The sequence below is a fragment of the Helobdella robusta genome (assembly GCF_000326865.2).
Source record: "Helobdella robusta unplaced genomic scaffold HELROscaffold_58, whole genome shotgun sequence".
NCBI lineage: Eukaryota > Metazoa > Annelida > Clitellata > Rhynchobdellida > Glossiphoniidae > Helobdella > Helobdella robusta.
Window position 1 is genome coordinate 151969 of NW_008705317.1, and position 16027 is coordinate 167995.

Below are 16027 nucleotides of genomic sequence, written 5' to 3' on the forward strand. Positions count from 1 at the left end.
GATTCCCACAATCACAACTACTAACGTGAACCAACTTAAGTTCACAGAGGATAGGAAATGAGACAAAAAAAATTAATAAGTTTTAACTCAAAGCAATTCAGAAAACAGAGATTTAAAAACTAATTAATCAGCTTCGGATTTCAACCAGGACTTTAATAATCTCACTGATTAATCTCATGTAAGTAAACTCTACATAAAATACATCACCTAACAATGAAGATGCATACATAGACTACATCACTAAACAATGAAGATGCATCTACACACACACACACACACACACACACACACACACACACACACACACACACACACACAAATACATACATACACATATACACACACACGTATATATTTACATATTTTCACATATTACATACTACAAACATGCATATACACACATACACACACACGCGCTAGCATATATTCACAGACACATTCTAGAGAGTAATTAGACATCTAGTTTCTATGAAAACAGACATAAACATGTTACAACCTATCCATGTTATGCCCCTTGCAAAATATAGATAAGCGAAAGAGGGAATTTTAAAAATTTGATAAATTCTTATTCATGTCTGTGTGTATGTATGTATGTATGTATGTATGTATGTATGTATGTATGTATGTATGTATGTATGTATGTATATATGTATATATGTATATATGTATGTACGCACGCACGCTGTACGTGCATGTATTTTGCTATGTATGTATGCATGAGTGAAAAATGAGTATCCAAACTTACCTACCTGAAAAGTAAGAAAATTTCTACCAGACCAATTGCAATAAAATATATTAAATAAATAATAAAAATGGCTACAATAACAAATGGAGAAACTATATATGCGAGTATGTATGTAGGTGTTGGTAATAGACCATAATTTTTACAATATTCTATAAATTCTACCGAAACTTACCGAAAATTCTAACGCCAAACATTCGGTAGAATTTATATAATATTGTAAAAAATAAATATATGTATGTATGTATGTGTGTGTGAGTGTATATTTATGTGTTTGTAAGCATGCTCAGAACTGTTGAAGAGTGAATTGGTAACAATAAATTAATAATAATAATAATTAATAATTAATAATAATGAAACATACAGAAGAAAACAATACAGAAACATGCATAAAATAACATCACTAATTTATATAGCCACATAAAAAACTGAATTTAATACAACATGGTGGACAAACAATGAATATAACCACCTATAACAGCAGAGAGTATACATACATACATACATACATAAATATATCGTTGTTGTTACAAAAGTTTAATTCATTTTGTATTTTAGAGAACATTGCTAAGTGCCCTTCTGTGCGAGACCCTGTACACTAATATTATCTGTTGAGCAGGGGCGAAATGATAGTTTTTATGGCTATTGTTTTTAACCAAGGGCTCGCACATACATACATACATACATCGCCTGGGTGGGGGTCGTCAACTACGTCACTCAGCATTAAACGACTACATTTGTCGGTTCTTCTCCAAGGCTTCAATCCCAGTTCTCAAGGAACCATCTGGCATTTCTGCGCATGATGGTAGGCGCCCGGACGGATGCACACTAATACCTTGGAGAGCCGGTAGATGTTTGGCGTGGGATGTTACGGTCCCTGGCACCCTTGCCGAACGATATGTAAACCTGACAAGTAAAGAATGCGGTTTGGCCGCGGCCAGGGCAGCGGACGAGAAAATGAAAAAATATGGGAACGCCCTCCCCTCGATGGAATTCTTGCCAATATGTATCGAGGTTCTCGGCCCGATGGACCCCAACACCCTTAAATTTCTTAAGGCGATATGTAAAATGATCAGCGTGAGATCAGGCGACAGCAGGGAACTGTTTTTCGCAACTAACCACATTTCGTGCTTGTTGCAGCGGTTCCTGCGTGTCTGTGTGCTTGAAAATATCCAACTGAATGCCGACATGTGCAATTAACGATAAATCAAAGTCTTAATCCATTTGTTACTTGATGTTTGACGGTTCAGTGTCACTCATCATGTTTTGGTTTTAACATGCATACATACATACATACATACATACATACATACATACATACATACATACATACATACATACATACATACATACATAAGTTTTGTGCTTTTGAGAAACATTTTGTTTGTAATTAACGCAATACAAATTTTCGAATAATACATACATACAAAAAAATTTACAAAGCATCCAGAAATAGTAAGGACAGATCCATCAATCCATTACATGTTGTCAGTTACTTAACCATTGGTTACTTGCAGTATCATGATCATGCATAAATCTCAGACAGCATCAAACAACAACAACAACAATAACAACAACAACAACAACAACAACAACACATTTCTTTCTTTAAATCATAGGCCACAATAATAGCCCAAATGTACCTACAAACAAACCCATGGACAGAGATTTATGTGTGTACTGGTACAGATACAAAATAACATATATTCGTTTGTTATATCAAAATAAAATAAACACAAATACACTCTTACACATACACTCTTTCACACACACACATACACAACACACACATAAACACAACACACACATACACGCACACACACCACACATCCATGTACACAAAATACACATAATGACAAGTTTCATGATAAAATTTTTAACAAACTGGCACTTTTATGCAATAAATTAAAGCACTAAGCACCAAAAACACACACATCATACCAACTAACCCAACATAAACTAGCAAACATTATTGAAGCCAAAATTAAACAACATGAAATCTAAAACAAACACCTATAAACCAATCAATACTTTAAAAAATTGAAACCAAATTAATTACAAAGTAAAAAGTTTCTAAGCCAGGTATCAATAACTACAAGTTCATTAAAATACCTTTCCTCAACAACAATACAATACCTATAAATACACACCATCTAAATAACAACAATGCAATACCTATATAGTTTTTCTCTTAAACATTACATATACTAAGTAATTCAGGTATTGTCAAGTTATATGTAATTAAGACAATTTTGACAATTATAAAGAATTAATATAATTAAGTTAATTAATGTTCATTGCATTTTCAACAAACAATGAAGTTAATTATGATGGAAAGAAGGTAGCCAAAGAGAAAAAGTTGAATGTTAGGGTATGTGCTTATCATAGACTTCTATATAGTATATTATATAGATGTCCATGGTGCTTATAGTCATACAAACTTACAAAAAATCAAACAAACTAAACAAACCAAATAAACAAACAAATAAACAAACAAACCAAACAATCACGCATCATCACCATCATCCACAACAACATATACAACATCAATAACAACAGTAGCAACATTAACAACTGCCCCAAAGCATTAACATTCAGCCAAACAATCGAGCCATCAACAATATGACGTCATCCATCTCCCAATATTACACAACAATCCACAAAATACAACATAATACCACCTCACATTCAAAATACCTCATGCATACATTATACAGTACATTATACCAAGCACACACACACACACACACACATTCATACATCCCACCGCATACCAAACACACACAAACCCCAAACATACAAACATTGGTACATGCAATCTCATACAAAACATACCCAAATACAAAATACTGTACCAAACAAACATACACACATCTATACGAACCTTCTCACACTAAACATACACAAATACCTACATACCATGCCATTAAAAAAAACATACAAACACAAACAGAATTGCGCAGCAGTTCATAAGACATTCACCGTGAACAAGAATACGTTAAAATTATAAAAACAAGAGATCAGCTTAGTGAAACAGCAACATGGGAAGGATGAGTAACTAATATAACGTTTCTGCTGAAACATACATACATACATATGCATGCATGCATGCATACATACATATATACATATACACGTATATAAACATATACTTATATACACAGCGTATGTAATATATAAATGTGTGTATGTGTTTATGTATGTATGTATGTATATATGTATGTATGAATGTGCAAATGTATGTTGTATGTACATATACAAGTGTATGTTTGTATATAAACACCAATATATAAATATAACAAACAGAACTTAAAAACATTTCACATGAGTCATACTTGCACACTTCAGAGATGTTGAAATACGCTCTATATACATACATACATACATTATATATATATATATATATTATATATATATAATATATATAAGCAGTAATTTATGAAATCTACCGAATTTCTAGCGTTGGATAGTTTTTGATTACATTTCTCAATATTTCTAACCAGATTCTTGTCGTCATTATTTATTTTTATTATTAAAGTTAGAATAATGTACAGTCTTCCAATTCATTCTCGGGTGTATAGGACCTAAAATCGATTTTTCAATCATCTTCAGCACTTGTTGTAGTTTATATAGAGAATTTGTATACCGGCACTTGGCGTTGCAGTTTATATAGGGAATTTATATAACCAAGACTTTGTTTCTGTGATCTGCAATTATTGTTATAAGCGACTTTGTTAATTCTACTGTCTTCTCATCTTTACTAATTGATATGGTTTCTTTGTTCGGGCCACTCGCTCACTTCTGAATGTTTCATCATTTTAAACGTCATAATCTTTTTCACCGTCCTTAACATCAGCCATATTGACCACAGTTCAATTACCCTGAAAACATAACTTTCCTCATCTTCTTCTTCTTCACCATCATCATCTTCATCATCAGTATGATGACCAACGCCATCATCATCTACATCACTCTTTTAATTAACGTCACAGTCATAATTAACCTCATGCATGCATTTCCATTCACCAATTTATTTGTGATGTCTCTGAATTTTTACTTTAACCATTGGAATCCATAATGATTCCAGTGGTTCATACTGTCTGTAAAGTAAAACATATGTTGTCAATGAATTTGAATAAAAAAACAAATGAAAAGAGTGAGAGTGATGTAATAGAGAGAGAGAGAGAGAGAGAGAGAGAGAGAGAGAGAGAGAGAGAGAGAGAGAGAGAAAGAGAGAAAAAAATCAGCGAAACTTAGGCCAAATTGGTTGGTATTTTTAATTGTTTGTAGAACCATGTCAGCATATCAATGACACTGCAGCATATCAACCGTCCCTCCATCAAAAGTACCAATATCAGATATACCACGAAAATGATATCACCTCACCCTGTTACACCTGAAACTATCATCCTCCTCATTTCAGTTTTTATATCACGACTGGGTTTGAATGCAGGGATATCCCAGCATTCAAACGCTCATCCCAGCAATGCATATTGTGATGAGCGGAGCAGATTCCGCAACTACATTAATTGTATTCACATCCACAATTCCATTAGACACGAGAGTTGTTGATTATTAAAAAATATCATCGAAAAGCTGCGCCTTTATTTTATATCTGAAGCAGGGGAAAGAAAGCAAAACGCAACCACGTATCTTTAACAAAATCAATTCAACAGATAAACAACCAATGGTCAAGATACATATCTAAATACATTCCAACAAACAAACAAACAAGCAAACAAACAAACAAACAACCATCAAACGTACATAGATACAAATAAACAAATACCAAACATACAAACATAATTAAAGCAACCCAGACCAAATGTTGGTAGTCAAAACAGGATTTCCTAGCTAGCTGAACCTAGCTCTGTCAATCAAATTAAATGCAATTAAAATGTTAAGTATTTGGCACTTAATACTTTATCCAACATCTTCACCTTATCATCCCAAGATTGTCTCACATAATTAAACATGCAACAAGCATGGTACTACAAGTGCATATATACGAACATACACAGAGAAACACTCACACACACACTCTCTCTCTCTTACACACACACACACACATACAAATAAACACACATAAATATACACATATGTAAAAACGCGATTACATTCACATACAAGGATGGATATAAACACATCAAGACCTTAAGATAGGATAGATTGTTACATTTCAGTTGTTTCAGACTGTAGTAATTCACAACTCAGTGAGAAACTTTGTTATAAGATGTAAAAAAATAGCAAAAAAAGAATCCAAAGTTCATTTTTCTAAATTATCTTCAGCAGATTACACATATAGCTTGCTACCTTACAAATATACACACAGTGGTATAGGAATAAAAACGTTATTTTGGATGAAAATTTATTTTTAAAAAATTTCAAGCTATAATTACAAATTAAATTTGAAATATTTATAACATTAATATTTAAAAAATAAGTTGTCAATCGTCATCATTTCAATAATTTTCATCTCAATCTTTATCGTCATCATTATAATCATCGTCTTCATTCTCTTTATCATCATCATTATCATCTTTGTCGTTTTGATAGAAAAGTCGTGACTCAGTCGGTAGAAGTGCCTGCCATGTTTCGAGCAGTTATGCCATGACCTGGTTCGAAAACAGTCCAACCGATCGAAACTTGAAGACCACCGAACGCCACAAGCGTGTGTGTGACACATGGTGTGGATTCTAGCCCTTTGTAGCATGAACGCTTACTTATATACAGGAATGATATGTAAGCTGTTCTGCATATATCAGAACAGCACAATACAAAAAATAATTACAATGATGATAAAACCACCGCCATCCTCATTCTAATCATCCACACACATCATTTTCATCATCCATCCTATTTAGAGACAATGAAGAATATATATGTATAATAGAGATAAGAAATCTGAAAGCATGGTGGAATGGAATGAAAATATTAAGATGTTGCATGGATTGCATGCTATCTAGATTTATGTATTTAGACACAAAGAGAAAATTAGAAGCTTATATTATGAAATGAATCATTTCTTTTTTAATTGCCTATTCTTTCTTTGTGCAAAGTCTGCAGATGATAAAGATAAAAATAGTCTGCCAATAAAACCAACAATTAATTAGTAATTAACTAAACAGTATAAATAAAAACATCAATTTAAATGTCATCAACAATTTTAGACAAAACTAATCCTAAAGTTGGTGGTATTTAGACCAGCAGATGCATGTAATTTCTTTAAATTGTGCTTTCAAATGGTTCTTCACTAAATTTAACAGCAATGGAATGGTCGGCTTTTTTTATTTTATTCTTTTTATCCTGTGCAGGCCGCTCAGAAATTGATGGAAAAACATAATCCACCACCGAGTACCATGAACACTGATGGTGATGATGTTGAAGATGATGGCGAAGATGAAGGCGAAGGAGATGCAGATAACGATGGAGATGATAACAACAATGATGATGACGATGACGTTGGTGATGATGATGACAGGAGTGAAGATTGTGATGATAACAATGATGATAATATGAATGAATATGACGATGATGATATGAATGAATGAATATGACGATGATGATGATATGAATGAATGAATGATGTAAACAGCTAGTGTGTGCTGCAACAAGACATGCTAGCTGCAGACAGACAGACAGACAGTATTGCAAGTAAAAACTGACCAAAACAACAAAAAATTGCCCAGCCTGAGCACTTAATAACAGTGTCGTCAATTGAGACGATACAAAAACAAACAAGCATATAATATTAAAAAACGCAGAATATATAAACAAATACCAAGAACAATCACAGACATACAAACATGCAAACAAAAAAACACATGCACACGCACAAACAACGAAATACAAATATACAAAGACGAAATACAAACAAACAATCACAAACAATCACAAACAAACAAACACACAATGAATAATTGCATCGCAATGCAATGAATTCTCACCGCAAAAAACAAACACATTCGAGCCAGTTAAAGTAAACAAACGCCTCCAGCAGGCACAGGCGCACATATGCAAGAACATATGTAAAAAGTACCAAGAATTGATATTTAGGTGTATTTGTGTGTATGTGTTGTGTACGGTACTGTGGTGTATTTCGAATATGTGTAAAAAGTACCAAAGATTGATATTTAGGTGTATTTGTGTGTATGTGTTTGTGTGTATGTGTTGTGTACGGTACTGTGGTGTATTTCGAACATATGTAAAAAGTACCAAGGATTGATATTTACGCGTATTTGTGTGTATCTACGTATATGTGTTTGTGTGTATGTGTTGTGTACGGTACTGAGGTGTATTTGGATGATGTGAAATAATATAACATACAACCAAACGTGGTACAAAATTTAAGTACAACAATGATTATGTGCATGCAAACGAGACAAGAGAAAAGACAGAATAATTGTGAAAGATGCATATAGAATAATACAAACGTACCAAAGTATTATTACCAACACGTATACAGTAACAAAACAAAACTTTCAAACTGACAACGAACGCATCAACACACCAAGAAAATTAACAATACAAAAAATAAAAAAAAAACACACACACACACACACAGAGTGAAAAAACTCATATTCACAAATCAGTGACATGGAGCTAAGCACATACACATACGTAAATTTGTACATACAAACACACACAGACATACAAACACACACGGACACACAAACTCAAGCAAAGTATAAACACACACGCACGCACGCACACGCACACATACACTTGCACTGTGAAGAGGAGTATAAACAAATAACAGATGGCGAATGAGTAACAGTCAAAAGAAGTTATAATATAAGCACAACTCATAACAAAGAGATCCATTGGCACGGTCATGATAGTGATACTGATGATGACGACGATGATTGATGATGAAACAACTACAACGACGACGATGATGATAGCCATTAAAATAGAATGCAATATAGTACAATGTAATGATAATGGCAATAACAGCAACTGTACAATAATGGACAAGCCAAGATAGCAAACATAATGATGTATGATATCAATGATGATATGATATCACTGATGATATGGTGTCATTGATGATAAGATATCAACGATGATGATGATGGCGGAGATGATGACAAAAAGTTATTGTCTGTAATTAATCCAATTGTTGCTGCTAAAATAACAACAACAACAAAAACAACATTGATGATGATAGCCTAAAACCGATTATCATTAGCAATTAATACAATGGTGTTGCTGTTTATAAAACAAAATAATAATACTACTACTACTACTAATAATAATAATAATAATAATAATAATAAAATAACAACACTAATAATAATGACAATATGATGATGACGATGATGTAGTTTTGTTTATTAAGATGCATATGTCATAGAATAAGGAGAAGCAGACATGATTATGATGACATTAGAATGGCAATGATGATGATGATGATGTTGTTGTTGATGATGATGAAATCGTGAAATCATTTATTTGCACACACAAAAAATAAAATAATGTTGTAAAATTGTAATGTTGTAAAAAATAAAATAATGATCTGATGAAATAATGATTGTAATGATGATGTTGTTGATGATGATGATCGGATTGTAATGATGATGATAATGTTGTTGTTGATGATAATAACAACGACATCATTACCATTTCACCTTGTGACTAAGCTTTACCATACCCAGCCAAGCAGCATATACAGAACTATAAGCGGCCTATACAAGTAGAACTACAAGTAGAATTGTACATAATAACCAATAGATACGTAACATGGATATAAAAAGAATCAGTGAATGTACTGAAGATATATATATATATATATGAATAAATAAATACATACATACATAAAACTCACGGAAAAATGCAAGAAAAAAAACATTCATACAAAAAAAAAACATCACTACATAAATTCAAACGTAAAAAATAACAAATATACATAAAAGGACATAGAAAATGAAAAAAAAAACATGAAAGAACACTATATCAAATGAATTTGAATGCAAACATGGATACAACCAAACAGACAGGCACAAACACTTTTATAGGCAAACACATACACAAGAAGATAAATAAAAAGTAATAATGAGTTGATGAATGAATGAATACTCATGCACAAAACAACATTATTAAGAGTGCAAAAAAAATTACATTCCATACATTTTCCTGAATAATTTCTGGAAGTTAGAATGAAAATAATCTAGAATGTGTACGTGTGCGTGTGGATTTTAAGGACGTGTTCATACTCTGTACCCTGTGTATTTGTTTATTATATACATTCAAGTACTTACATATCTGTACACATATCTGTTTAAATGCAACAGGGGAAATAAGTGAGGTCAAGTCAAGTTATCACACTGGCCATCACATGCATGCAGAAATAAATAAGCATACACACACCGACACACACACACACACACACAAAAGCGAACACACACATACATGTAAATATTCTTATTTGTATGTTATGCAACATAAAATATGCCAAGTCATCTGCCATCCCATAAAAAGGCATGAAAGAGAGAGGAAAGGAGAGAGAGAGAGAGAGAGAGAGAGAGAGAGAGAGAGAGAGAGAGAGAGAGAGAAATCTATAGTTAAAATAAGAAAATAATATAAACATAATAAAGATTTAACAACATAAATCATAACAATATTAATGAAAATAATAATTCAAAGTAATACTAATTAATTGAAATGTAATTAATTCTAATGTGGAAGGAGTTGGTTTATAATATGTAAAGATACAAACTTGAATCATATGTATGTAGGGCAGTACAGATGTAACAACATACTATGAGGTTTTATTTGCATAATGGAATGTAATTCATTTTTTTCATTTATTTTATTATCATTTATAATACCATCAACACTACCTGAAGTAGTAGTAGTAGTAGTAGTAGCAGCAGCAGCAGTAGTAGTCATTTTTTAAAATAATGCCGAAATTATTAATAATAAATAGGAATAAGTTGACCAAATATTTTAATAGAGAGCAATAATAATAAAATAAATCATAAGATAATAAAAAAAATATCAAGCAGCAGGGAAAAAACAATATTAATGATTCTTATATATAGCTGCTGTTGTGGTTGATGATGATGATGCTGATGATGTTGACGATGCTAATGATGAAGCTGTTGACGATGATGATGCTCTTGATGATGATGACGATGATAATGATGACAATGGTTAACCAATAAACTGATAAAAAAAGACTGATAACAGCAATAAGATGAAAATATTGATGAAGATATTATCCAAAAAATGTACCTCACCCACTCACTCACCCACCCACCCACTCACTCACTCACTCATCAACTTTAGCAGCAAGTGCACAACGCACAAAAGGATGAATAGTACAATTGATGAATAAATGGATTGCATGCATGCATATATTGTGCCACTGTATAGATTAGTCACGCCTAGAACATGGTGAATCAGTCATTATCATCACATATTCACCATCAATAACATCATCATCATCATCATTATTATTAGTATTATGATATGGCTATATTATCATCAGCACAACACTCATCACCACTTGTAATATCAAAGCCATAAAGTTCACAATTTCCAACATTCATTATCACCACTATAGTCAATGCCATTTGGATTGTAATCACCATCTGGACCCACCATCAATAAAATAACAGCTAACATTATCATCATCATCATCGCCTTCATCATCACCTTCATCAACACAAACTGGTTTTGAATGATTTGTCTTAAGTCTTCAGCAGTGGTTAGTATGACAGATTGCATGCATGGGACTGAGTAGAAGAGTGGGAAGGAGATGCATGTCAGCAGTAGGACATCATAATCATCACCTCTACCATCACCTCCAACATCATTATCATCACCCCCAACATCATTATTATCAACTGTGTTCTTCAGCAGCATCATTATCAACAACTGAATCATCATCATCATCAGCATGGCTTCATCAACTAAACTTACATGATAAACGATATATATATATATATATATGTGTGTGTGTGTGTGTGTGTGTGTGTGTATATATACACTCCATCACATATAATATATGCATGATGTTTTAGACAAATGACTAAATAACAGTCATCAGCAAAAAGCAGCAACCTTAAAAAAAATAAACAAACAAACAAATAAATAAATGAATAATATATAATATATTTAAAGATTTATAAACCCAAGTAACCAAACCCTAATCAAACTAGAATAACAGAGCATACAAATCCTACTCATCTGCATCTAATACAACATATAACAAGCAACAAGATAACATGTGCATAAATTATAACTTTAATTATAATATAATTTAATTTAACATAATTTAATTTAATATAATTTAATTACAAAGTTCTTCTTATTATAAAATGAGAAAATGAAAAGTTTAATTATCTATTTTAAATTAGCTCAGCAAACATTTGTAATATTTACCTTACTTATTTAAATTAAGTCTCTATGTTAAACACCAAGACAAACATTGTTGCGAAGAAAGTTTAAAATTTCAACAAGTTTAATCTTCAACAAACAATAACTAAACTCCATTCCTACAGCTTATAATGTCTTTCTCAGCCTAGACTATAATTGCCTATCATAAACTTGATAATATTTTTACATAATTAGCGAAATAAAATACCAAAAAAATTTTTTTACAAGTACATAGAACCACGCTTAACATAAAAATTTGAAGTCAAGTTTGTTTGTTTTTCTAAAAGGTTAGACTTTTTTTTATAAATTTAAAATAAGATTTACTACAAAAAAGTGTGAAAAGAGGTTTTCAAATAATTTATATTGTTTATTCTATAACAGTAATATTCATTGCATTTAAGACTTGTGCACTGAATTCATAATGATCCTAGGATGATAAAAAAAAATAATAAATAAAAAATAAAATATATAAAATCCATTTAAAAAGTTAAAACAAACTAAGAGAATTTTTGTAAAAATATAATAAAATGATAAAAAGAACAATTTTTAGTAACTTAATTATTAAATTTAAAAAAGAAATTAATATATTAATTTCATTTACTTAAAAGTTCCAAAAAAAGTCTCATTTCACATCAATAATCTGCTATCTAGCAAAGATTTAAATTAAATTTTTAAAACAATGATCTAATGATCAAAAAACCGTCCCCATGACAATGAGGTTGTAATAAATTAGCAGCTTAAGGAAAATTTATTAGATTAGGGATCCAATAGGGGAGGAGCTGAGATCTAACTAATCTCTAATCTAACTAAAACTATAAATTAATTTAATTATTAATTACTAGAAACAAAAACTAAATAAAAAAGCTAAATGAGATGAACTAACGAACCAGTATTTATCCTATCCAAGATGAGTTGCTTGTCGCATCTGGCCATCGGCTTGCCCACCAAAATGAACAATGTCGGAGAACCGGACATCTTTAATTCTTGATTAATTCTTGGCCGATTTAAAAAAAACTTTATTTCTGCTTTCAAAAGCCGGCGAAATTACGGCCAAATTTCTCGCGACACTTACGCTGTTGTCGGAAAAGAATAATTAATAGAAATAAATTACTGCAAACTTTTTATTTAGATTTAGAAGATGACTTCAAAACTTTAAATTGCAGACAACTTTTTCTACATTAAATTTAAATTTGCAGAAAATATGCGAAGACCAGACCGGGAGAAATTGCTACAGAAATATTAAGAACCATAGACATTCAGGAACAGAATCTAAAATTCTAAAGCGCAAAAGAAAATATTATCCTAATATTAATATGAAGGACCAATGAAACCAAAGATATATTAATAACGGATATTACATCCATGAATGATACTCACTTATTGCAAACACACCGTTATATAGTTCGTACACCTGCATCTTAGTTTGTATGTTATAATATTATTATATATTATTGCATTTTTGTTAGATAGAAGTGGGCTCGGAAAGGCAGTGGCCTACCTTTACAAACATCCAAAAAAAACTGCAAATAACAAAGGTAGATGTCAGAAGTTGATAACAAGGTGGGCCAAACCGTTATTTTGTCCAGATGCTGCTTTTAAAGATTTTGCAAGAAAAGAAAGACAACAGAGATTTAGAACACTGTCCTAAAATACGAAAAATTTCCTCAAAAACTGAAGAGCAGGAAGAAAGAAAATTTTTCGGTGCACGCGTGGGATTTACCGAAGCCTTAACCGTGAAAAAGAAAGACGAACGTTCATTACGAGGAGATGCCACTTTGGTTGAAAAACAACGTTTATTGCCGGAAGATGCGAATCCGGCTGATAGAGCTAGAGTACCAGAACCATCCCTCACGGAATACATCATTCGACCAAAATGGAAAGTTGAAGGTGGGCCAGCGAAGGGTGGGTCGAAAAAAAGAAAACCAACCAAGCTGGAAGAACTTAGTAGAAAAGTTAAAGCAATGAAAAGAGCCAGCATTTCAAAGCCAGCGGTTTCCGTCAGCCTCCAGGGAAACAACATGAGTCTAAAACAGCGCAGTCTGCGTAGCACTTCACTTTTGTAAATATGTACATATGTATATTTTTTGTAAATATTTATATATGTATACTCCTTGTGATTATGTATTTACATATATTTTATATTTTTTTTAGGAGAGCATGCAGTCGTCGTCCAAATCAGTATGAATAAGCCAGATGGAAAAAAATAATAAAGTAACCTGCTATTAATATTTAAAAATTGACAAAATAAAAAATGATCGTGAACAAATTATAATCTCAATTACATACTTAACAAATGATCTCCCAAGAAAGCGAAACACACTAGCTCCAACGCCGGATTTAATCTTTTAAGATCTAAATAATTTGCTGATAAAGCAACCATGGTGACATTTATGACTGAAAAATATCAAACAACCTAAACATTCTAAATACTGTCAATTCCATTATTTAAACGAAAGACACGAAAGGTTGCATATTTTTAATCTAAAGAATCGATTTTTTATTTACTGGTATAACCGATATTTCATACAGAAATTATCATAGCTATGGTAGGTTTTAAACAGAAAATTATATAAAAATTTTGTGTGTGTCATCTTATTCTCAGTTCTTATATACAGAAAGATTTATTTTTAGAGATTTCGCTCCGAGATATTAAAAGTAAGAGTTAAGTGCGTCAAGTTTTGGAAAGTAATAGTGAAAAATTAGGACATGATCTGACATATGACACAAAAAGATAAAAGAAGTAAAACGGAGTTGTTAAGGTTTTTACTACTATTGAGCCAGCCAACCAAATGTATAACCAGTGGTTTAACTTTTTGTAAGTTTATTAATAGCCGTATAATTTTTTGTGTTTGAAATTGAAAAAATTTGTATTTAGAAAATTTGTTTCAAGTTGTTAATAGAAAAAAAAACGTTCAGCCAAGGGCGGATCCAGGAAGTTTGACTGGGGGGGGGGGGGACGAAAATTTTTAAATAAATATTTTGTAATGTTGAATATATCCATTTTTGATTATAAATTTTAGAATGTAAATTAATTGAATAATATAATGTTTTATGTTTACTTTGATTTATTTATAACTTTTATTACAAATGATCAAAGGAAAATTATGAACGCACCCACGCGGCAAAATACACGCTTCTTCCGTCTGATTTTCATTTTAAAAATTCAAATTTGAGTTGCGCTAGTAATAGTACTGTATAAGTATCATAATTCATAATCATATTTTCAGTTTTTTTTAGAAGATTAATTTAAATATATATGGATCGTTTTGTGAAACGAACTAAAAGGGCACATCCACCAGGTTAGATCACCATACGATATGAATTTGTTCACTAGTAGCATAGAAATTGTTAAATAAGTGTTCAGAGTTAAGTTAAATTTAGTTTATTTTTTTAGAACTACATGAAGGCGATAGTTCCGATAATCATAATGAAAAAGTGATTGTTAAAAATGATAAATCATTTGAGCAAGTAGCTTTGCACGATAATGACGAAGATAACAAGATAAAGAATAATGAAAAAGTCTATCAACAAATGGATTTTGTACATAATAATGATATTGGACTGTATGTGGGCAGCAGTAATAAAACAATTAATGATGATATAAAATTTGAACTTCTACAAAATCCATGGAAACCAGAATTTGGCTACAAATTTCCGTATTCAAATCATATTAAAAATGGTAAAAATGAAAAACGGTACATTTTGAAAAGTCACTTGGAAACATTTAATGCATGGTTGACATACTCGCATGTGGAACAAGGTTTATTTTGCAGGTATTGTGCTCTAATGGCTGACACCGGCGGTATTAGTCATCAAACGCCATTGCAAAAATTAGTAAAAAAACCACTTACATCATTTGCAAAATTATTAGGCAAAGATGGTGATCTCAGCTGTCATGAACAA

General features: G+C 31.7%; 1 protein-coding gene across 1 annotated transcript; it reads left to right on the plus strand.

The window, feature by feature from the left end:
- Positions 1-13710: 13710 nt before the first annotated feature.
- Positions 13711-14187, plus strand: HELRODRAFT_179941 (hypothetical protein; the record flags this gene model as incomplete). Its single annotated transcript, XM_009028736.1, has 1 exon — positions 13711-14187. The coding sequence occupies one exon, from the start codon at positions 13711-13713 to the stop codon at positions 14185-14187; it is 477 nt and encodes a 158-aa protein (XP_009026984.1).
- Between the last annotated feature and the right edge of the window lie 1840 nt (positions 14188-16027).